Below are 22,737 nucleotides of genomic sequence, written 5' to 3'. Positions count from 1 at the left end.
CACAGATACAGACAGGCACAGACACAGGCACAGGCACAGGCACAGCACAGATACAGACAGGCAGACAGGCACAGGCACAGACACAGCACAGATACAGACAGACACAGGCACAGACAGGCACAGCACAGATACAGACAGGCACAGGCACAGGCACAGACACAGCACAGATACAGACAGGCAGACAGGCACAGGCACAGGCAGACACAGCACAGATACAGACAGGCAGACAGGCACAGACACAGGCACAGGCACAGACACAGCACAGATACAGACAGGCACAGATACAGCACAGATACAGACAGGCACAGATACAGCACAGATACAGACAGGCAGACAGACACAGACACCAGCACAGGCACAGATACAGACAGGCACAGACACAGGCACAGGCAGACACAGGCACAGAGAGGCACAGGACTGGATCGGGATGGATTTTGCCCTGGGGACCAGGAGGCAGCAGGGTTGGCCCCGTGGCGATCAGCAGCAGCAGGAGGATGCTGCACAGGCAAAGGCAGGAGCAGGAGAGAGAGACTGAGCGAGCAGGAGCTCAGCTGAGCCGTGAATAAGGCTGTGGGCCCCAAGTGGGAGGGGGACAAACTTTGCCCTGGGGGATGCTCCCCACTCCAGGAGGGCCTAGGGCCCCCCGGGGCAAGGCTTCCAGAGTGCTCCCCCAGCCTGGCACACAGGAATCGATAGTGCCTTGTTCCCAGAAAGCTGGTGGGAGGGATGCCTGCAGGGGATGCAGGAGGAGAAGAGGGTTTCTGTCCCCCCCATCGCTGCTGCTGCGAGGAGGGGTGGGGAAGCAGGGCTGGAGCACCCCCAGCTGGACAGCAGCCTCCTGCGTGCCCAGGCAGGTGCCCCTGGCCGGCCGTGGCTGCAGGGCTGCGCTGCCTGCTTGCCCGCGGTGCCCCGAGGTGTGCAGCTGAGCCTGCCGCAGGGCACAGAGCAGCCCCAGCAGGCTGCCCGGGCACCACCAGCTGGGGCTTGACCTCCCTGCTGAGCTGCCAGGGGCCCGGGGGTGGGAAAGGATCAGCCTAGGGGCCTGAAGCAAAGCTGCCAGGAGCAGAGGTCAAAGGGGGGATCTGCTCCTGCTCCCTGGAGCTGCCAGGGAGCAGGGGCAGGGGGCAGGGGGAGCCTGCCCAGCTGGGGCTGTGTGGGCCCAGCCCTGCCCCTTGCCCTTCTCTTCCAGGGACAAGATGTTCCCTGCCCTGGGATTCGGCGCCCAGCTCCCGCCGGACTGGAAGGTGAGGAGCTGTGGGCACCTGGGTGCCTGAGGTGGCTTTGTGCTGGCACTGCCAGGGCACCACTGCACTGCCAGGGCTGCCCAGCTGCTCTGGGCAGGGAAAAGCTGCCAGGCAGAGAGGGTGGGTGTGGGAGTTCAGCTGGTGGAGAGTGAGGTCACAGAGCCAAGCAGGGTAGAAGAGAGCTCCAAGCTCATCCAGCCCAACCTAGCACCCAGCCCTGCCCAACCAACCAGACCATGGCACTCGGTGCCAACCTAGCACCCAGCCCTGCCCAAACAACCACACCATGGCACCGAGTGCCAACCTAGCACCCAGCCCTGCCCAAACAACCACACCATGGCACTCAGTGCCAACCTAGCACCCAGCCCTGCCCAAACAACCACACCATGGCACTCAGTGCCAACCTAGCACCCAGCCCTGCCCAAACAACCACACCATGGCACTCAGTGCCAACCTAGCACCCAGCCCTGCCCAAACAACCACACCATGGCACTCAGTGCCTCATCCAGCCTTGGCTCCAACCCCTCCAGCCACGGCCACTCCACCACCTCCCTGGGCAGCCCATGCCAGTGCCAATCACTCTCTCTGCCAGCAGCTTCCTCCTCACAGCCAGCCCACACCTACCCTGCCACAGCTTCAGCCTGGGGCCCCTTCTGCTGCTGCTGCCTGCCTGGCAGCAGAGCCCAACCCCACCTGGCTACAGCCTCCCTGCAGGCAGCTGCAGGCAGCAGTGAGGTCAGCTTGAGCCAGATGTGGGTGGCTGGGCAGATGTCAAGGTGGGGATGGGGCAGAGGCAGCTCCTTGTGTTTTTTTAGGCTGGCACAAGAGCAGCAGCTCCCTGGCATTGCCAGCCAGAGCCAGGTGTTGATTCATTCTCCTGGCAGGAGGCAGGGACAGTTCTGAGCCCCTGGATGAAAGAGGCAGAGAGTGGCAAAGCCTGGCAGAAGGTTGGAGCTGAGGAGCCACAACATGAGCCTGGCATGGGCAGAGTCTGCAGGGAGCAGGGCAGGGATCAGTGCTCTGTGCTGGGCACTGCTGAGGGTGCAGCTTGAACCCTGGGGTCAGGTCTGGGCCTCTCACTCCCAGCAGGATGTTGAGGGGCTGGAGATTGTTCAGAGAAGGAGAATGAAGGTGGAGAAGGGTCTGGAGCAGAGGGCTGGGGAGGGGCAGCTGAGGGAGCTGGGGGTGTGCAGTGTGGGGCAGAGGAGGCTGAGGCAGAGCTCATTGCTCTGTGCAGCTCCCTGAGAGGAGGCTGCAGCCAGCTGGGGCTGGGCTCTGCTGCCAAGGAATAAGCCACAGGATAAGAGGAAATGGCCTCAAGTTGCTCCAGAGCAGGTTCAGGTTGGCCATGAGGAACAATTCCTTCCTCTTGAGGGCTGCCAAGGCCTGGCCCAGGCTGCCCAGGGCAGAGCTGCAGTCCCCATGCCAGGAGGGGCTCCAGTGCCTGGAGCTGCGGTGCTGGGGACCGTGGGCTGGTGGTGCCCTGGCAGTGCTGGGTGAGGGTTGGCCTCCATGGGCTGAGGGGGCTCTGGGGACCGTGGGCTGGTGGTGCCCTGGCAGTGCTGGGTGAGGGTTGGCCTCCATGGGCTGAGGGGGCACTGGGGACCGTGGGCTGGTGGTGCCCTGGCAGTGCTGGGTGAGGGTTGGCCTCCATGGGCTGAGGGGGCTCTGGGGACCGTGGGCTGGTGGTGCCCTGGCAGTGCTGGGTGAGGGTTGGCCTCCATGGGCTGAGGGGGCTCTGGGGACCGTGGGCAGGTGGTGCCCTGGCAGTGCTGGGTGAGGGTTGGCCTCCATGGGCTGAGGGGGCTCTGCTGCCTGCAGTGCTCTGGGATTCCATCGTTTGCTGAGGGGCAGAGAGGCTTCCCAAAAGCCTGCTCCACCTTTAGTTGGGATGAGGCAGCCAAGGGCTCGAAGGCAGCACCTGGGCTGGAGCTGGAGCTGGAGCATCCTGCTCACCCCTGCCAGCAGAGCTTGGGCTGCTCCTGCAGCCTGGCCTGGCTGATGGGCAGCTGGCATGTGCTGGGACCTTCTGTCACTGGCAAGGTCTTTGGGCTGCTCTTCCTCACGCCCTGGAGGGGCTTTTCCCCCCTCCCCCCCTTCTGATTGCTGCTTTTGAGACCTTCCCAGCTGAGGGCTGGGGCTGAAGCTCTGTAACCCCTCTGTGTTCCCTGGGAGGGGACCTTTGTTCTGGGCTGAGTGCCACCCCCACCCTCACATCCCACCCCTGCCCTGACTCAGTTTCCCCTGTTTACAAGGGCTGGCAGTGCCAGGGTGAAGGAAAATGGCTTTGAGCTGGCTCCAGGGAGCCCTCAGAGCAGCCTGAAGGGGCTGCAGGGGAGCTGGGGAGGGACTTTGGGCGAGGGCTGGCAGTGCCAGGAGGAGGGAGAATGGCTCTGAGCTGGGAGAGGGGAGAGGGAGAGTGGAGAGGAGGAAGGAATTGTTGGCAGTGAGGGTGGGCAGAGCCTGGCACAGGTTGAGGGTGGTGAGGCTCTGGCACAGGTTGAGGGTGGTGAGGCTCTGGCACAGGCTTCCCAGGGAGGTTGTGGAGCACAGAAGCACAGAATGGGATCAAAGATCACATCAAAGATCACATCGAAGATCCCATTCTGTGCTGCTGTGCTCCGCAGCCTGCCTGGGGGTGTTCAGTGCTGGGCTAGGTGAGACCCTGAGCAGCCTGTGCTGGTGGGAGGTGCCCCCTGCCCATGGCACGAGGGGCTTGGCACTGGGCTGAGCTTTGAGGTCCCTTCCAACCCCATGCATCCAGAAACCATCAGAACCAATGCCCTGCACCAGATACCCGCAGGGGCTGTGGCAGTGGGTAGCTGTTCCAGCCCAAATGCCCGGAGTGGGAAGGGCAGAGAGAGGCTGGCAGCGAGCTGGCAGCAGCAGTACCCGCGGCGTTGCCATGGCTACCCCCAAACGCTTCCCGGCGCCGGAGGATGTTTTGCAACACAACGAAAGTCTGCTTGGAAATGTCAGGGAACATCTTGGAGCAGCTCTGTGCAGAGCCCCGAGCAGCTTCCCAGCAGGGGAGGGGAGAGGGAAGCAGATGGGTGCTGGGGACTGGGGGAGGGGAGCAAAGGCAAGGTGGGCAGGCAGGGGCGGGGGATGGCTGCTGCCAGAGCTCTGCTGCCTCACCTCGGGTTTGGGGCATAGGGAGGCCAAACAGAGCTGAGTCCCTCCCTGCTGAGCCCTTCCCTGCTGAGCCCCTCCCTGCTGAGCCCTTCCCTGCTGAGCCCTTCCCTGCTGAGCCCTTCCCTGCTGAGCCCCTCCCTGCTGAGTCCCTCCCTGCTGAGCCCTTCCCTGCTGAGCCCCTCCCTGCTGAGTCCCTCCCTGCTGAGCCCTTCCCTGCTGAGCTCTTCCCTGCTGTGCCCCTCCCTGCTGTGCCCTTCCCTGCTGAGCCCCTCCCTGCTGTGCCCTTCCCTGCTGAGCCCTTCCTTGCTGAGTCCCTCCCTGCTGAGCCCCTCCCTGCTGTGCCCTTCCTGCTGTGCCCTTCCCTGCTGAGCCCTTCCTTGCTGAGTCCCTCCCTGCTGAGCCCTTCCCTGCTGTGCCCTTCCTGCTGAGCCCTTCCCTGCTGTGCCCTTCCTGCTGAGCCCTTCCCTGCTGAGCCCCTCCCTGCTGTGCCCTTCCCTGCTGAGCCCCTCCCTGCTGTGCCCCTCCCTGCTGTGCCCTTCCCTGCTGTGCCCTTCCCTGCTGTGCCACTCCCTGCTGTGCCACTCCCTGCTGAGTCCCTCCCTGCTGTGCCACTCCCTGCTGAGTCCCTCCCTGCTGAGTCCCTCCCTGCAGAGTCCCTCCCTGCCGAGCCCTTCCCTGCTGTGCCCTTCCCTGCTGTTCCCCTCCCTGCTGTGCCCCTCCCTGCCACGCCCTCCCAGCCGAGCCCCTCCCTGCCACGCCCTCCCTGCTCCTGCCGCCTGTGCCTGCTCTCTGCTGGACATCTGCTCCCACCCCGCAGCCGGAGCAGCCTTTGGCGGTGAAGTTGCAGCCCTTTGGGTCTGGGTTTCCAGACAGTGCCCACATGGAGGCCTCTGCGGGCTGCAGGTGTGTGTGGCACAGCCACGGCGCTGCTCTCAGGCTGCCTTTACCCCGGGGCTTGCTGTGCCCGGGGAGCTGCCCTGGGTGTGCCCAGCAGGCGTGCAGGGAGCCGAGCAGGCTGCTGGCGTGCCCCAGCCTGGCAGCTCCCGGGCTCCGCCGCTTGGCTTGCTCTTTGCCCACCCCCACCCCCAGTTCTGCTGCCTTCCACACCCTGCCCAGGGAGACTGGAAAGGCTGCACCAGGTGTGGGTTGCTTTGGCAGCCTCAGCAGCAGTTCTGCTCCTCCTGGGGCTGCAGAGACCAAAAGCCACCCCCAGGCTGCCCTGAAGCCAGGGAAGAGAGCAGTGGCTTCAGGGCAGCCAGGGATGGCTTCAGGGCAGCCAGGGATGGCTTCAGGAAAGACAGGATGGCTTCAGGGCAGCCAGGGATGGCTTCAGGGCAGCCAAGAGGTGGCTTCAGGACAGCCAGAGGATGGCTTCAGGGCAGCCAGAGGATGGCTTCAGGGCAGCCAAGAGGATGGCTTCAGGACAGCCAGAGGATGGCTTCAGGGCAGCCAAGAGGATGGCTTCAGGGCAGCCAGAGGATGGCTTCAGGGCAGCCAAGAGGTGGCTTCAGGACAGCCAGAGGATGGCTTCAGGGCAGCCAAGAGGTGGCTTCAGGACAGCCAGAGGATGGCTTCAGGGCAGCCAAGAGGTGGCTTCAGGGCAGCCAAGAGGTGGCTTCAGGACAGCCAGGGATGGCTTCAGGGCAGCCAAGAGGTGGCTTCAGGACAGCCAAGAGGTGGCTTCAGGACAGCCAGGGATGGCTTCAGGGCGGCCAAGAGGTGGCTTCAGGACAGCCAGGGATGGCTTCAGGGCAGCCAAGAGGTGGCTTCAGGACAGCCAGGGGGTGGCTTCAGGGCACCCAAGAGGTGGCTTCAAGGACAGCCAGGGGATGGCTTCAGGACATGCCAGCACTGGGGAGGTTCATGCTGGAGGCCAGGAGTCCAGAGCCTCACTGGCACCCAGGCTGTTGAGCTGCTCTACCTTTGCTTCAGGGTCAGGTTCCAAGCAGCTTTGCCCAGCACTGAGTGGTTGCTGTCTGCAGGCTCTTCCCTGCCAGCCCTGTGACTGGCAGGCAGCACTGCCCTGGAGGCTCTGGTAGGGCTGCTGCCCTGACGCTGGCATCAGGGCTGGCTGCTGCTGCCAGTGTCCTACAGGACCTTCTTGGGAGAGCTTCTCCCTTAGCTTAAAGGGAGGTGGTGGAAGCCCTGAAGCTGCCTCGGGGGAGGGATGGATTCACCAGCAATGGGAAGCAGCCTAGTCTGAGCTGGGCCTTGGTGGGCATCACTGCCAGCCTTCACATCACCTCCCTGTGCTGTTTTCACCCTCATCATGACCCAGATGGCAAAGCATCTGCTGGCTTGGCTGTGGGAGGTGGTGCCAGACAGGTCCTCAGCCCAGCTTGCCCTGTGCCTGCCTCCCTTTTGCTGCACCATGCCACTTGCAGAGGGATGAGGAGCCAGGGGCAGGGCAGAGCTGGGGCTGCCTGCGGTGCCTTTGGCCTTCGTCTCCCATTGCCACCTGCAGCTGGATGAGTTCCTTTCTCCTGCTGCCCAGGCAGGTGGCCCAGCTGGGCTGAGAGCATCCTTCCCCTCTGGGCAGGAAGGCAGAGGGGAGCCCTGGGGGCAAACCTGCTTTGGTGTGTGCAGGAGGCCTGGCACCACCACTCCAGGCAGCTGCACCAGGGGCAGGTAAAGGAACTCATCCATCCTGGAGTGCTGCTCAGCCCTGGCCATGCTGCCCCTGCCTGCTGCCTGCTGCCTGCGCTGTGGGCAGCAGAGGGCTGGGAAGTGCTGCTGAGCCGCCAGGATGGAGCACAGCGTCCCGGGCCCGGCTGCTCTGCACTGCTCCTCCCTGCTCACCTCCATCCTTTCTTCTCCACAGGTCTCCCACGAGTTTGCCATTAACTTCAACCCCACCAACCCCTTCTGTTCGGGTAAGCATCCAGCAGGGCCTCGGGGAGCGCTTAGGTGCCCTCAGTGTCTGCTGTCCTTCCCTCTGCAGCTCTCCACTGAGCCTGTGCCGAGGGGCAGGCAGCAGAGCTGTGCCTAGGGAGCAGGCAGCAGAGCTGTGGTGAGGGAGCAGGCAGCAGAGCTGTGCCTAGGGAGCAGGCAGCAGAGCTGTGCCTAGGGAGCAGGCAGCAGAGCTGTGCCTAGGAGCAGGCAGCAGAGCTGTGCCTAGGGGCAGGCAGCAGAGCTGTGCCTAGGGAGCAGGCAGCAGAGCTGTGGTGAGGGAGCAGGCAGCAGAGCTGTGCCGAGGGAGCAGGCAGCAGAGCTGTGCCTAGGAGCAGGCAGCAGAGCTGTGCCTAGGGAGCAGGCAGCAGAGCTGTGCCTAGGAGCAGGCAGCAGAGCTGTGCTTAGGGAGCAGGCAGCAGAGCTGTGCCTAGGGAGCAGGCAGCAGAGCTGTGCCTAGGAGCAGGCAGCAGAGCTGTGCCGAGGGAGCAGGCAGCAGAGCTGTGCCGAGGGAGCAGGCAGCAGAGCTGTGCCTAGGAGCAGGCAGCAGAGCTGTGCCTAGGGGCAGGCAGCAGAGCTGTGCCTAGGGGCAGGCAGCAGAGCTGTGCCTAGGAGCAGGCAGCAGAGCTGTGCCTAGGGGCAGGCAGCAGAGCTGTGCCTAGGAGCAGGCAGCAGAGCTGTGCCTAGGGAGCAGGCAGCAGAGCTGTGCCTAGGGAGCAGGCAGCAGAGCTGTGCCGAGGGAGCAGGCAGCAGAGCTGTGCCTAGGGAGCAGGCAGCAGAGCTGTGGTGAGGGAGCAGGCAGCAGAGCTGTGCCGAGGGAGCAGGCAGCAGAGCTGTGCCTAGGGAGCAGGCAGCAGAGCTGTGCCTAGGAGCAGGCAGCAGAGCTGTGGTGAGGGAGCAGGCAGCAGAGCTGTGCCTAGGAGCAGGCAGCAGAGCTGTGCCTAGGAGCAGGCAGCAGAGCTGTGCCTAGGAGCAGGCAGCAGAGCTGTGATTAGGGAGCAGGCAGCAGAGCTGTGCCGAGGGAGCAGGCAGCAGAGCTGTGCCGAGGGAGCAGGCTGCAGAGCTGTGCCGAGGGAGCAGGCAGCAGAGCTGTGCCTAGGGGCAGGCAGCAGAGCTGTGCCTAGGAGCAGGCAGCAGAGCTGTGGTGAGGGAGCAGGCAGCAGAGCTGTGCCTAGGGAGCAGGCAGCAGAGCTGTGCCGAGGGAGCAGGCAGCAGAGCTGTGCCTAGGGGCAGGCAGCAGAGCTGTGGTGAGGGAGCAGGCAGCAGAGCTGTGCCTAGGGAGCAGGCAGCAGAGCTGTGCCTAGGGAGCAGGCAGCAGAGCTGTGCCTAGGGAGCAGGCAGCAGAGCTGTGCCTAGGGGCAGGCAGCAGAGCTGTGGTGAGGGAGCAGGCAGCAGAGCTGTGCCTAGGAGCAGGCAGCAGAGCTGTGCCTAGGGGCAGGCAGCAGAGCTGTGGTGAGGGAGCAGGCAGCAGAGCTGTGCCTAGGAGCAGGCAGCAGAGCTGTGCCTAGGGGCAGGCAGCAGAGCTGTGCCTAGGGGCAGGCAGCAGAGCTGTGCCTAGGAGCAGGCAGCAGAGCTGTGCCTAGGGGCAGGCAGCAGAGCTGTGCCTAGGGGCAGGCAGCAGAGCTGTGCCTAGGGAGCAGGCAGCAGAGCTGTGCCGAGGGAGCAGGCAGCAGAGCTATGCCTAGGGAGCAGGCAGCAGAGCTGTGCCTAGGAGCAGGCAGCAGAGCTGTGCCTAGGAGCAGGCAGCAGAGCTGTGGTGAGGGAGCAGGCAGCAGAGCTGTGCCGAGGGAGCAGGCAGCAGAGCTGTGCCTAGGAGCAGGCAGCAGAGCTGTGATTAGGGAGCAGGCAGCAGAGCTGTGCCGAGGGAGCAGGCAGCAGAGCTGTGCCGAGGGAGCAGGCAGCAGAGCTGTGCCGAGGGAGCAGGCTGCAGAGCTGTGCCGAGGGAGCAGGCAGCAGAGCTGTGCCTAGGGGCAGGCAGCAGAGCTGTGCCTAGGAGCAGGCAGCAGAGCTGTGGTGAGGGAGCAGGCAGCAGAGCTGTGCCTAGGGAGCAGGCAGCAGAGCTGTGCCTAGGGAGCAGGCAGCAGAGCTGTGCCTAGGGAGCAGGCAGCAGAGCTGTGCCTAGGGGCAGGCAGCAGAGCTGTGGTGAGGGAGCAGGCAGCAGAGCTGTGCCTAGGGGCAGGCAGCAGAGCTGTGGTGAGGGAGCAGGCAGCAGAGCTGTGCCTAGGGAGCAGGCAGCAGAGCTGTGCCTAGGAGCAGGCAGCAGAGCTGTGCCTAGGAGCAGGCAGCAGAGCTGTGCCTAGGGAGCAGGCAGCAGAGCTGTGCCGAGGGAGCAGGCATCAGATCTGTGCCTAGGGGCAGGCAGCAGAGCTGTGCCGAGGGGCAGGCGGCAGAGCTGTGCCTAGGAGCAGGCAGCAGAGCTGTGCCTAGGGAGCAGGCTGCAGAGCTGTGCCTAGGAGCAGGCAGCAGAGCTGTGCCTAGGGAGCAGGCTGCAGAGCTGTGCCTAGGGAGCAGGCAGCAGAGCTGTGCCTAGGGAGCAGGCAGCAGAGCTGTGCCTAGGAGCAGGCAGCAGAGCTGTGCCGAGGGAGCAGGCAGCAGAGCTGTGCCTAGGGAGCAGGCAGCAGAGCTGTGCCTAGGGAGCAGGCAGCAGAGCTGTGCCTAGGAGCAGGCAGCAGAGCTGTGCCTAGGGAGCAGGCAGCAGAGCTGTGCCTAGGGAGCAGGCAGCAGAGCTGTGCCTAGGGAGCAGGCAGCAGAGCTGTGCCTAGGAGCAGGCAGCAGAGCTGTGCCTAGGGAGCAGGCTGCAGAGCTGTGCCGAGGGAGCAGGCAGCAGAGCTGTGCCTAGGAGCAGGCAGCAGAGCTGTGCCTAGGAGCAGGCAGCAGAGCTGTGGTGAGGGAGCAGGCAGCAGAGCTGTGCCTAGGGAGCAGGCAGCAGAGCTGTGGTGAGGGAGCAGGCAGCAGAGCTGTGCCGAGGGAGCAGGCAGCAGAGCTGTGGTGAGGGAGCAGGCAGCAGAGCTGTGCCTAGGAGCAGGCAGCAGAGCTGTGCCTAGGGAGCAGGCAGCAGAGCTGTGCCGAGGGAGCAGGCAGCAGAGCTGTGGTGAGGGAGCAGGCAGCAGATCTGTGCCTAGGGAGCAGGCAGCAGAGCTGTGCCTAGGGGCAGGCAGCAGAGCTGTGCCTAGGAGCAGGCAGCAGAGCTGTGCCTAGGAGCAGGCAGCAGAGCTGTGCTTAGGGAGCAGGCAGCAGAGCTGTGCCGAGGGAGCAGGCAGCAGAGCTGTGCCTAGGGAGCAGGCAGCAGAGCTGTGCCGAGGGAGCAGGCAGCAGAGCTGTGCCGAGGGAGCAGGCAGCAGAGCTGTGCCTAGGGGCAGGCAGCAGAGCTGTGCTGAGGGAGCAGGCAGCAGAGCTGTGCCTAGGAGCAGGCAGCAGAGCTGTGCCTAGGGGCGGGCAGCAGAGCTGTGCCGAGGGAGCAGGCAGCAGAGCTGTGCCTAGGAGCAGGCAGCAGAGCTGTGCCTAGGAGCAGGCAGCAGAGCTGTGCCGAGGGAGCAGGCAGCAGAGCTGTGCCTAGGAGCAGGCAGCAGAGCTGTGCCGAGGGAGCAGGCAGCAGAGCTGTGCCGAGGGAGCAGGCAGCAGAGCTGTGCCTAGGAGCAGGCAGCAGAGCTGTGCCGAGGGGCAGGCAGCAGAGCTGTGCCGAGGGAGCAGGCAGCAGAGCTGTGCCTAGGAGCAGGCAGCAGAGCTGTGCCTAGGAGCAGGCAGCAGAGCTGTGGTGAGGGAGCAGGCAGCAGAGCTGTGCCGAGGGAGCAGGCAGCAGAGCTGTGCCTAGGGGCGGGCAGCAGAGCTGTGCCTAGGAGCGGGCAGCAGAGCTGTGCCTAGGGGCAGGCAGCAGAGCTGTGCCGAGGGAGCAGGCAGCAGAGCTGTGCCTAGGAGCAGGCAGCAGAGCTGTGCCTAGGAGCGGGCAGCAGAGCTGTGCCTAGGGGCAGGCAGCAGAGCTGTGGTGAGGGAGCAGGCAGCAGAGCTGTGCCTAGGGAGCAGGCAGCAGAGCTGTGCCTAGGGGCAGGCAGCAGAGCTGTGCCGAGGGAGCAGGCAGCAGAGCTGTGCCTAGGAGCAGGCAGCAGAGCTGTGCCTAGGAGCAGGCAGCAGAGCTGTGCCTAGGGAGCAGGCAGCAGAGCTGTGCCGAGGGGCAGGCAGCAGAGCTGTGCCTAGGGGCGGGCAGCAGAGCTGTGCCTAGGAGCGGGCAGCAGAGCTGTGCCTAGGGGCAGGCAGCAGAGCTGTGCCGAGGGAGCAGGCAGCAGAGCTGTGCCTAGGAGCAGGCAGCAGAGCTGTGCCTAGGAGCGGGCAGCAGAGCTGTGCCTAGGGGCAGGCAGCAGAGCTGTGGTGAGGGAGCAGGCAGCAGAGCTGTGCCTAGGGAGCAGGCAGCAGAGCTGTGCCTAGGGGCAGGCAGCAGAGCTGTGCCTAGGGGCGGGCAGCAGAGCTGTGCCTAGGGAGCAGGCAGCAGAGCTGTGCCTAGGAGCAGGCAGCAGAGCTGTGCCTGGGGGCGGGCAGCAGAGCTGTGCCTAGGGGCGGGCAGCAGAGCTGTGCCTAGGGGCGGGCAGCAGAGCTGTGCCTAGGGGCAGGCAGCAGAGCTGTGCCTAGGGAGCAGGCAGCAGAGCTGTGCCTAGGGAGCAGGCAGCAGAGCTGTGCCTAGGAGCAGGCAGCAGAGCTGTGCCTAGGGGCAGGCAGCAGAGCTGTGCCTAGGATGTGGGAGGGGGGAGCTGGCTCCGACCTCAGCTGCCCGCGGGCAGGCTGCAGCCTCTGCTCCTCGGTGCCAGGGGGCAGCGGCAGTGGTCCCAAGCCGCCGCAGGGCAGCTTCAGACTGGGTGCTGGGAGTTGCTGCTCCCCAGGGAGGGTTCTCAGCCCCCGCAGTGCTCTGCCCAGGGCAGGGCTGCAGGCTCCATCCCTGGCGGGGGGAGGTCGTTCCGCAGCCTGTGGAGCTTGGTTTGGTGCCCAGCTGGGGTCAGGCAGGCTGTGCTGGGAGGCATCCCCGGCTGGGTGCCCTCTGCGCCGGTAGCCGCTGGTGCTGGGCGCTGCCTGGCGGCACCTGTGTGCGTGAGTGGTGTGGGCACCACCCTGATGTCTGTCTTTGTTCTGTGCCGTGCCCGCAGGTGTGGAGGGCATTGTCCAAGCCTACTCTGCCTGCCTGCCGCACATCCGCTTCTACGGCCCCACCAACTTCTCGCCCATCGTCAACCACGTCGCCCGCTTCGCTGCCCAGGCTGCCCAGCAGCAGGCTGCCACCGTGAGTCCACTGCCGCCGCCTGGCACTGCCCAGCTTGCCCTCACCCACACCTCGCCGAGGAGGTGCCTGCTGGGGAGCAGCCCTGGGGAGAGGGACCTGGCAGCGTCCTGCTGGGCACCGAGTTCTGCTGGCGCAGCAATGTGCCCTGGGGGCCAGGAAGGCCAATGGGGCCCTGGGGGGCATTGAGAGTGTGGGCAGCAGATGGAGGGAGGTTCTCCTGCCCCTCTGCTCTGCCCTGCTGAGGCCACAGCTGGACTATTGCATCGAGTTCTGGGCTGCCCAGTTCAGGAGGGACAGGGATGTGCTGGAGAGAGGCCAAGGGAGGGCTGCAAGGATGCTGCAGGGACTGCAGCACTGCCTGGTGAGGAGAGGCTGAGAGCCCTGGGGCTGAATCTGCAGGGGAGAAGGCTGAGAGGGGACCTGAGCAGTGCCTGTCAGTGCCTGAGGGCTGGGGGTCAGGAGGGGAGGCACAGGGACAGCCTCTGCTCACCTGTGCCCTGGCTGGAGGGCTGGGCACAGAGTGGTGGTGAATGGTGCCACATGCAGCTGGCAGCTGGCACCAGAGCTGTGCCCCAGGGAGCAGTGCTGGGCACAGGCCTGTGCAGTCTCTTCAGTGGTGCTCTGGAGCAGGGCACTGAGTCCAGCAGCAGTGAGGCTGCAGATGGCAGCAAGCCAGGAGCAGCTGTGGAGCTGTTGGAGGGCAGCAGAGCCCTGCAGAGGGACCTGGGCAGGCTGCATGGGTGGGCAGAGGCCAAGGGGATGAGAGTGAAGAAGGCCAAGGGCAGGTTGTGCCCTTTGGCCACAGCAGCCCCAAGCAGCAGTGCAGGCTGGGGCCAGAGGGGCTGAGAGCAGGCAGAGAGGGCCCTGGGGGTGCTGTGAGAGAGCAGCTGCAGAGGAGGCAGCAGTGTGCCCAGGTGGGCAGCAGAGCCTGTGGCATCCTGGGCTGGCTGAGGAGCAGTGTGGGCAGCAGGAGAAGGGAGGTTCTTGTGCCCCTGTGCCCAGCCCTGCTCAGGCCAGCCCTGGAGTGCTGTGTCCAGCTGTGGGCTCCTGAATTGCAGAGAGCTGCTGAGGTGCTGGAAGGTGCTGAGAGAAGGGCAGCAAGGCTGGGGAGGGGCCTGGAGCACAGCCCTGTGAGGAGAGGCTGAGGGAGCTGGGGGGGTGCAGGCTGCAGCAGAGGAGGCTCAGGGCAGAGCTGATTGCTGCCTGCAGCTGCCTGCAGGGAGGCTGTAGCCAGGTGGGGTTGGGCTCTGGTGCCAGGCAGGCAGCAGCAGCAGAAGGGGCCCCAGGCTGAAGCTGTGTCAGGGCAGGTGTGGGCTGGCTGTGAGGAGGAAGCTGCTGGCAGAGAGAGTGATTGGCACTGGCATGGGCTGCCCAGGGAGGTGGTGGAGTGGCTGTGGCTGGAGGGGTTGGAGCCAAGGCTGGCTGGGCACTGAGTGCCATGGTGTGGTTGTTTGGGCAGGGCTGGGTGCTAGGTTGGCACTGAGTGCCATGGTGTGGTTGTTTGGGCAGGGCTGGGTGCTAGGTTGGCACTGAGTGCCATGGTGTGGTTGGTTGGGCAGGGCTGGGTGCTAGGCTGGCACTGAGTGCCATGGTGTGGTTGTTTGGGCAGGGCTGGGTGCTAGGTTGGCACTGAGTGCCATGGTGTGGTTGTTTGGGCAGGGCTGGGTGCTAGGTTGGCACTGAGTGCCATGGTGTGGTTGTTTGGGCAGGGCTGGGTGCTAGGTTGGCACTGAGTGCCATGGTGTGGTTGGTTGGGAGGGCTGGGGGCTGGGTTGGGTGAGCTGGGAGCTCTGTGGCACCCTGCTTGGCTCTTGGCACTCTGGTTCAAGGTGGCTCTTGCAGAGCAGGCTCTCTGCTGGGCTTGGTGGTCCCCAGGCGCTTTGCCAGCCTGGCTGTGGCTGTGAGCCAAACCCTGCCCCGAGCGTGGCACGGAAGGGGGCATCTGTGCCTGCCCCTGAGTTACGAGGCTCTGCCCTGCCCTCTGCAGCAATACTTCATCCTCCTCATCATCACGGACGGGGTGATCAGCGACATGGAGGAGACGCGGCAGGCGGTGGTGCAGGCCTCCCGGCTGCCCATGTCCATCATCATCGTCGGGGTGGGCAACGCCGACTTCGCGGCCATGGAGTTCCTGGACGGGGACAGCAGAGTGCTGCGCTCCCAGGCGGGCGAGGAGGCGCTCAGGGACATCGTCCAGTTCGTGCCCTTCCGCGACTTCCGCAACGTGAGCGGGCAGGGCGGGCGCGGGGGCAGTGCCAGCCCGGGGCCCGCTGCAGGCGCTAGGGGGGCGCTGCCCTGCCTCGCCCTGGCGCTCTGCCTCCCCCCACTGGGTGGTGCTTTGGCGCTGGTTTGGCCTTCTAGAAGGTTCTGAGCTGGCAAAGGTCTTCCCCCCCCCACCCCGGGGCAGTGTCCCAAGCTGAAGCTGCCTCCTGCCCGGCTCAGAGCCTCAGGAGGCGGCACTGAGCCTCGGCCTCGGGTTCAGGGTGCACCCCGGAGGTGGGCACCTTGGGGGTAAGGGTTGGGGGGAAGGAGGAATATGAACACCCCCCAGAGGGAAAATATTAACCCCCCCGGAGCAAAAGATTTAACCCCCCCCAGAGGAAAAGATTTAACCCCCCCAGAGGAAAAGATTTAACCCCCCCAGAGGAAAAGATTTAACTCCCCCAGAGCAAAAGATTTAACTCCCCCAGAGGAAAAGATTTAACTCCCCTAGAGCAAAATATTTAACCCCCCCAGAGCAAAAGATTTAACCCCCCCCAGAGCAAAAGATTTAACCCCCCCAGAGCAAAAGATTTAACCCCCCCCAGAGCAAAAGATTTAACCCCCCCAGAGGAAAAGATTTAACCCCCCCCAGAGGAAAAGATTTAACTCCCCCAGAGCAAAAGATTTAACCCCCCAGAGGAAAAGATTTAACTCCCCTAGAGCAAAATATTTAACCCCCCCAGAGGAAAAGATTTAACCCCCCCCAGAGCAAAAGATTTAACCCCCCCCAGAGCAAAAGATTTAACCCCCCAGAGGAAAAGATTTAACCCCCCAGAGGAAAAGATTTAACTCCCCCCAGAGCAAAAGATTTAACCCCCCCAGAGGAAAAGATTTAAACCCCCCCAGAGGAAAAGATTTAACTCCCCCAGAGCAAAAGGTTTAACTCCCCTAGAGGAAAAGATTTAACTCCCCCAGAGCAAAAGATTTAACCCCCCCAGAGGAAAAGATTTAACTCCCCCAGAGCAAAAGATTTAACCCCCCCAGAGGAAAAGATTTAACCCCCCCAGAGGAAATGATTTAACCCCCCCAGAGCAAAAGATTTAACCCCCCCAGAGGAAAAGATTTAATCTCCCCCAGAGGAAAAGATTTAACCCCCCCCAGAGGAAAATATTTAACCCCCCCAGAGCAAAATATTTAACCCCCCCAGAGCAAAATATTTAACTCCCCCAGAGGAAAAGATTTAACCCCCCCAGAGGAAAAGATTTAACCCCCCCCAGAGCAAAAGATTTAACCCCCCAGAGGAAAAGATTTAACCCCCCCCAGAGGAAAAGATTTAACTCCCCCCAGAGCAAAAGATTTAACCCCCCCAGAGGAAAAGATTTAACCCCCCCAGAGGAAAAGATTTAAACCCCCCCAGAGGAAAAGATTTAACTCCCCCAGAGCAAAAGGTTTAACTCCCCCAGAGGAAAAGATTTAACCCCCCCAGAGGAAAAGATTTAACCCCCCCCAGAGGAAAATATTTAACCCCCCCAGAGCAAAATATTTAACCCCCCCAGAGCAAAAGATTTAACTCCCCCAGAGGAAAAGATTTAACCCCCCCAGAGGAAAAGATTTAACCCCCCCCAGAGCAAAAGATTTAACCCCCCAGAGTAAAAGATTTAACCCCCCCAGAGCAAAAGATTTAACCCCCCCCAGAGCAAAAGATTTAACCCCCCCAGAGGAAAAGATTTAACCCCCCCAGAGGAAAAGATTTAACCCCCCCAGAGCAAAAATACTTAATCCCACCAGAGGAAAAATATTGACCCCCCCAAGGTGAAAATGTTAACCCCCCCAGAGCAAAAATATTGACCCCCCCTAGAGTAAAATATTTAACCCCCCAGAGCAGGAATATTTAACCCCCTAGAATAAAATATTTAACCCCCCCAGAGCAAAAGTATTTACCCCCCCCCAGAGGAAAAATATTAACCTCCCAGAGCACAATATTTAACCCCCCCCAGAGGAAAATATTTAACCTCCCTAGAGGAAAAGATTTAACCCCCCCCAGAGGGAAAATATTGACCCTCCCTAGAGTAAAAATATTTAACCCCCCCAGGGCAAAACTATTTAAACCCCCCAAGGGGAAAAATGTTTAACCCCCCCCGAGGAAAAATATTACCCCCCCTCCCCCCCCGCCAGTGCATGGAGCAGCTGCGGGCAGGGCTGGCATCCAGCTGGCAGCTGGGCACCAGTGGTGGTCCCCAGGGCACAGTGCTGGGGCCAGGTCCTGCTCATTATCTTCACTGATGGTCTGGGTGAGGGCATTGAGGCACCTCCAAGGCAGTCTGCAGCTGGCACCAGAGTGGGTGGCAGTGTGGGTCTGCTGCAGGGCAGGGAGGGTCTGCAGAGGGCTGTGCCCAGGCTGCCCCCATGGCTGAGGCCAATGGGATGAGGTTTAACAAGGCCCAGGGCTGGGTCCTGCACCTGGGGCACAGCAACCCCAGGAAGGCTCCAGGCTGGGGCAGAGAGGCTGGCAAGTGCCCAGCAGAAAAGGCAGCCCTGGGGTGCTGGGTGGCAGCAGCTGAAGGGGAGCCAGGGGGTGCCCAGGTGGGCATTCAGGGCAGCAGCAGCCTGGGCTGGATCAGCAGTGGTGTGGGCAGCAGGAGCAGGGCAGGGATTGTGCCCCTGGGCTGGCACTGCTGAGGGCACAGCTTGAGTGCTGGGTGCAGTTTTAGGACCCTCACTCCCAGAAGGACATTGAGGAACTGGAGCAGGTCCAGAGAAGGGCACCAAAGGTGGGGAAGGGTCTGGAGCAGAGGGCTGGGGAGGGGCAGCTGAGGGAGCTGGGGGTGTGCAGTGTGGGGCAGAGGAGGCTGAGGCAGAGCTCATTGCTCTGTGCAGCTCCCTGAGAGGAGGCTGCAGCCAGCTGGGGCTGGGCTCTGCCCCCTGGGCTCAGGGCACAGGAGGAGAGGACCTGGGCTGGAACTGTGCCCCTGTGGTGGGCACTGGTGAGGCTCGCAGCAGCAGGGGGTTGGGAGCTGTGGGTGGGTGGTTGGGCTGGGTGATCTCAAAGGTCTCTTCCGTGGTTCTCAAGGCTGCAGCCCTGCCTGGCGCCGGTGCCAGCCGTGCCCGGGGCTGGGCTCTGACTCTGTGCCCCTTTCACCCGCAGGCTCCCAAGGAGACGCTGGCCAAGGCCGTGCTGGCAGAGCTGCCCCAGCAGGTCGTGCAGTACTTCAAGCACCAGAACCTGCCGCCCATCAACTCGGAGCCAGCCTAGAGCCGTGCCCAGGCCGTGCCCTCTGCGTGCCCGGAGCCGGCGGGCGCTGGCGGGCGGCGCGGGGTGGGCACTGCTGCGGGGAGGAGTTGCCCTCCCGGACCCACTCTCTCCTCTGTAACTTAATGCTACACCTCCGACCCCTCCCGGAGCCGCCTGGGGGCTCCTGTCTGCAGCCCAGTGCCAGCTGGCAGGGAGCAGCCAGCGCCTGTGCCCAGGCTCTGCTGCCCAGGCTCTGCTGCCCAGGTCCTGCTGCCCAGGCTGTGCTGCCCAGGGTCTGCTGCTCAGGCTGTGCTGCCCAGGCTGTGCTGCCCAGGCTGTGCTGCCCAGGCTCTGCTGCCCAGGCTGTGCTGTCCAGGGTCTGCTGCTCAGGCTGTGCTGCCCAGGCTGTGCTGCCCAGGCTGTGCTGCCCAGGCTCTGCTGCCCAGGCTGTGCTGCCCAGGGTCTGCTGCTCAGGCTGTGCTGCCCAGGCTGTGCTGCCCAGGCTCTGCTGCCCAGGCTGTGCTGCCCAGGCTGTGCTGCCCAGGTCCTGCTGCCCAGGCTGTGCTGCCCAGGCTGTGCTGCCCAGGCTGTGCTGCCCAGGGTCTGCTGCCCAGGGTCTGCTGCCCAGGCTGTGCTGCCCAGGGTCTGCTGCCCAGGGTCTGCTGCCCAGGGTCTGCTGTCCAGGGTCTGCTGCCCAGGCTGTGCTGCCCAGGGTCTGCTGCCCAGGGTCTGCTGCCCAGGCTGTGCTGCCCAGCTCCTGCTGCCCAGGCTGTGCTGCCCAGGGTCTGCTGCCCAGGCTGTGCTGCCCAGGCTGTGCTGCCCAGGCTGTGCTGCCCAGGCTGTGCTGCCCAGGCTGTGCTGCCCAGGCTGTGCTGCCCAGGCCCTGCCCCCTCGCTCCTCCGTCAGTCTCCATTGTCCTTTTACACTCTCAGTGATCAGGAGAACAAAAACCCTTTTGATGAGCAGGACTTTGCTGTCTCCGAGCAACGAAGTGCTCCCCCCGTGCCCATGGTGCCATGAGCTGTGCTGTCTGTGCCAACCTGCTCCCCCCCCCGGTTTTGTACCCTGCCCACGTTGCGTTTGGTACACTCAGGTTAATAAAAGCCCCTTGGAGATTTCAGAGGGGGCTCTGCTGGGGGGGAGGGGCGGGGAGGGTGGTGCTGGGGGAGGGGAGTCAGCAGAGCTCTGCCCAAGCCAACCTCCGGAAGATCAGCAGGGCCAAGGGCAAGGTCCTGCAGCTGCACCTCCCAGGGATGGTGCCCACTCGGGGGTGGGTACTGGGAGTGAGGAGGGCACAGCACAGTGCTACGGAGTTGGGGTCGACCACCCAAGGTCCAGATGAAGCAGTGATGCCCCTCAGGGGTGGGTACCAGGAGCAGGGGTCACGAGCATCTTTTGTCAGTGGGGTGGGCACTGGGAGCGAGGCAGCCTCGGGTGGCACCAAGCTGTGTGGTGAGGCTGGCAGCTGGAGGGAAGGATGCAGCCAGAGGGGCCAGGGCAGGCTGCAGAGCTGTGCCCAAGCCAAGCTCAGGGAGTTGAGCAAGGGCAAGGGCAAGGTCCTGCAGCTGGGGCAGGGCAGTGCCCAGCACAGAGCCAGGCTGGTGAGCAGCTGGGGCAGGGCAGTGCCCAGCACAGAGCCAGGCTGGTGAGCAGCTGGGGCAGGGCAGTACCCAGCACAGAGCCAGGCTGGGGAGCAGCTGGGGCAGGGCAGTGCCCAGCACAGAGCCAGGCTGGGGAGCAGCTGGGGCAGGGCAGTGCCCAGCACAGAGCCAGGCTGGGGAGCAGCTGGGGCAGGGCAGTGCCCAGCACAGAGCCAGGCTGGTGGGCAGCTGGGGCAGGGCAGTGCCCAGCACAGAGCCAGGCTGGCTGAGCAGCTGGGGCAGGGCAGTGCCCAGCACAGAGCCAGGCTGGCTGAGCAGTGGCTGCAGAGCAGCCTGCAGCAGAAGGCCTTGGGGGGGTCAGGGGGTGCCCAAGTGCCCAGCAGGCAGCACTGGTGGCTGCAGCCCAGAGCCAGCTGTGTGCTGGCTGCAGCCAGAGCAGGCAGAGCAGCAGCACAGGGAGGGGATTCTGCCCCTCCAATCTGCTCTGCTCAGCCCTCCCCTGCAGCACTGCCTCCAGCTCTGGCAACCCAGCACAGGAAGGGCCTGGAGCTGCTGGGCAGGGGCCAGAGGAGGCCACCGAGAGGCTGAGAGGCTGCTGGAGAAGCTCTGCTGTGGGCACAGGCTGGCAGAGTTGGGGCTGTGCAGCCTGGGGAGGAGAAGGCTGCAGGGAGAGCTGAGAGCAGCCTTGCAGTGCCTGAAGGGGCTGCAGGGGAGCTGGGGAGGGACTTTGGGCAAAGGCTGGCAGTGCCAGGAGGAGGGAGAATGGCTCTGAGCTGGGAGAGGGGAGAGGGAGAGGGGAGAGGAGGGAGGAAGTGTTGGCAGTGAGGGTGGGCAGAGACTGGCACAGGCTGCCCAGGGAGGCTGTGGAGCACAGCAGCACAGAATGGGATCTTTGCTGGGATCTTTGCTGTGATCTTTGATCCCATTCTATGCTTCTGTGCTCCACAACCTCCCTGGAGGTGTTCAGGACCAGGCTGGATGAGGCCTGGAGCAGCCTGTGCTGCTGGGAGGTGTTGGCCTGTCCCAGCCCATTCCATCATTCCCTGAGCAGCTTTAGGAGAGCTCAGCCAAGCCAAGCACACAGAGCTTGCCCCCCCTCTGCAGGGCAGGGTAGCTGGTGCCAGCTGCTCTGCTGCCCGTGGGCCCTGGGGCAAGGTCACTGCTGCAGCTGCTGCTTGCAGAAGGTCTGCTCTGGCTTCCCTCTGTGGCAGGTTCATCTCCCTGCTTCCCCTCTGCACTTCTGCATCAGGAGGCTTCTGCCTGTGAGGAGCTGGACGGGACCAGGGCTGAAGAGATGAGCTGGGGGCAGCTCCCTGCTGGCTGTGCTTGGCTTGCCTGTGCCGGCAGCAGAGGTGGCACAGACCCAAGGGCTTGTGTCAGCTCCCCCAGGAGCTCTGTCCCTGCTCTTCTGGGGAGCAGAGGAAAGCAGGAGCTTGCATGGGCAACACCAACACCAGCACCCACCCTGACCCCAGCGAGCTGAGGGGGTTTGAGGGGCAGGAGAGGAGACTGAGCCCTGCCTGAGCCCTGGCACAGGCTGTCCAGGGCAGGGTTGAGTCCCCAGTGCTGGAGGTGTTTGGAAGAGGCTGAGGGAGGTGGTTTAGAGTTGGGTTAACCTTGAACCCTGGGGTCAGGTCTGGGCCCCTCACTCCCAGAGGGACATTGAGGAGCTGGAGCAGGTCCAGAGAAGGTGGGGAAGGGTCTGGAGCAGAGGGCTGGGGAGGGGCAGCTGAGGGAGCTGGGGGTGTGCAGTGTGGGGCAGAGGAGGCTGAGGCAGAGCTCATTGCTCTGTGCAGCTCCCTGAGAGGAGGCTGCAGCCAGCTGGGGCTGGGCTCTGCCCCCTGGGCTCAGGGCACAGGAGGAGAGGACCTGGGCTGGAATTGTGCCAGGGGAGGCTTAGGCTGGAGAGGAGGAGAAATGTCTCTGCTGGTGCAGTGGTCAGGGCTTGGCAGAGGCTGCCCAGGGAGTGCCCCTGGCTGGAGGTGCTGCAGAGCTGTGTGGCCATGGCACCTGGGCAGAGGGTTTGGTGCCCAGGGTGGGGCTGGGTCACTGCTGGGCTGGATGCTCTCAGAGAGCTTCCCCAGCCCAACCAGCTCTACGGTGCCAGGAAGGGCTGCAGAGCTGAGCTGGCTCAGCCTGCAGAGGAGAGGGCTCAGGGCAGACCTCCCCAGCATGGGGCAGTGCCAGCAGCATGGAGGCTCCCTGGGTAGCAGCAGTGCCAGGGGGTGCTGGGGACATGTTCCTGCTGGGGAGGTTCCCAGTGGGCTGCAGAAGGAAATGTTCCCCCTGAGCACAGCCAGAGCCTGGGAGCAGCTGCCAGGGGCAGCAGTGGAGTGCCCTGCACTGGGCACTGGGCAGGGAGCTGAGCCAGCTCACTGCAGCTGCACCACCAGCTGGCAAGCTTGGCCCAGGTGCTCCCTGGGCTCCCTTCCAGCCTGGCACTCTGGGATCCTGTGCTTCCCACTGCTGGCTGCCTGTGCCCCAGCACCCACAGCTCCTGCCAGGCTTCTTCAAGCCAAGTCCACTTCAAGTGCCCCAAGTGCCAGGGCTGCTGGAGCCCTGCAGCTGCCAGAGCCCCAGGGCACCTCCCCCTCTGCCCTGCTGCTGCCCAGGACACTGCTGCAGGCCTTGTGGAGCCCTGGGCTGGGAGCAGAGCAGAACCCTGCAGCTCCTCTGAGCTCTCTCAGAACAGGAGCTTTGCATCTGCTGCTCTGCTGGCTGGCACTGCTGCTGGCTGGCACTGCCAGAGGGGGAGGAAGGGAGAGCTCCAAATGATTGTGGATGGCAGGAGAAGGGGCAGGGAGAGCTGCAAACGGTTCTGGAGGGCAGGGGAAGGGGCAGGGAGAGCTGCAAACGGTTCTGGAGGGCAGGGGAAGGGGCAGGGAGAGCTGCAAACGGCTCTGGAGGGCAGGGGAAGGGGCAGGGAGAGCTGCAAACGGTTCTGGAGGGCAGGGGAAGGGGCAGGGAGAGCTGCAAAGGGCTCTGGAGGGCAGGGGAAGGGGCAGGGAGAGCTGCAAACGGCTCTGGAGGGCAGAGGAAGGGACAGGGAGAGCTGCAAACGGCTCTGGAGGGCAGGGGAAGGGGCAGGGAGAGCTGCAAAGGGCTCTGGAGGGCAGGAGAAGGGGCAGGGAGAGCTGCAAACGGCTCTGGAGGGCAGGGGAAGGGGCAGGG

The 22,737-nt window shown here is 63.9% G+C and overlaps 1 protein-coding gene across 2 annotated transcripts in view; it reads left to right on the top strand.

Annotated features, from left to right (window-relative positions):
* Positions 1-19,085, top strand: part of CPNE2 (copine 2) — an 80,025-nt gene extending 60,940 nt beyond the window's left edge. For both annotated transcript variants that reach the window (XM_064160619.1, XM_064160620.1), the window contains exons 12-16: positions 1,190-1,244; positions 7,201-7,252; positions 12,398-12,531; positions 14,519-14,755; positions 17,879-19,085. In XM_064160619.1, coding sequence (XP_064016689.1) covers positions 1,190-1,244; positions 7,201-7,252; positions 12,398-12,531; positions 14,519-14,755; positions 17,879-17,986 — 586 coding nt within the window. In that variant the 3' untranslated portion in view covers positions 17,987-19,085. The remainder of the gene's footprint in view (positions 1-1,189; positions 1,245-7,200; positions 7,253-12,397; positions 12,532-14,518; positions 14,756-17,878) is intronic.
* Positions 19,086-22,737: the final 3,652 nt, after the last annotated feature.

Source organism: Pogoniulus pusillus, chromosome 20 (genome assembly GCF_015220805.1).
Source record: "Pogoniulus pusillus isolate bPogPus1 chromosome 20, bPogPus1.pri, whole genome shotgun sequence".
NCBI classification, from domain to species: Eukaryota; Metazoa; Chordata; class Aves; order Piciformes; family Lybiidae; genus Pogoniulus; species Pogoniulus pusillus.
The sequence above is the reverse complement of the archived record's forward strand: the minus strand, read 5'-3'. Positions and strand labels throughout refer to the sequence as shown.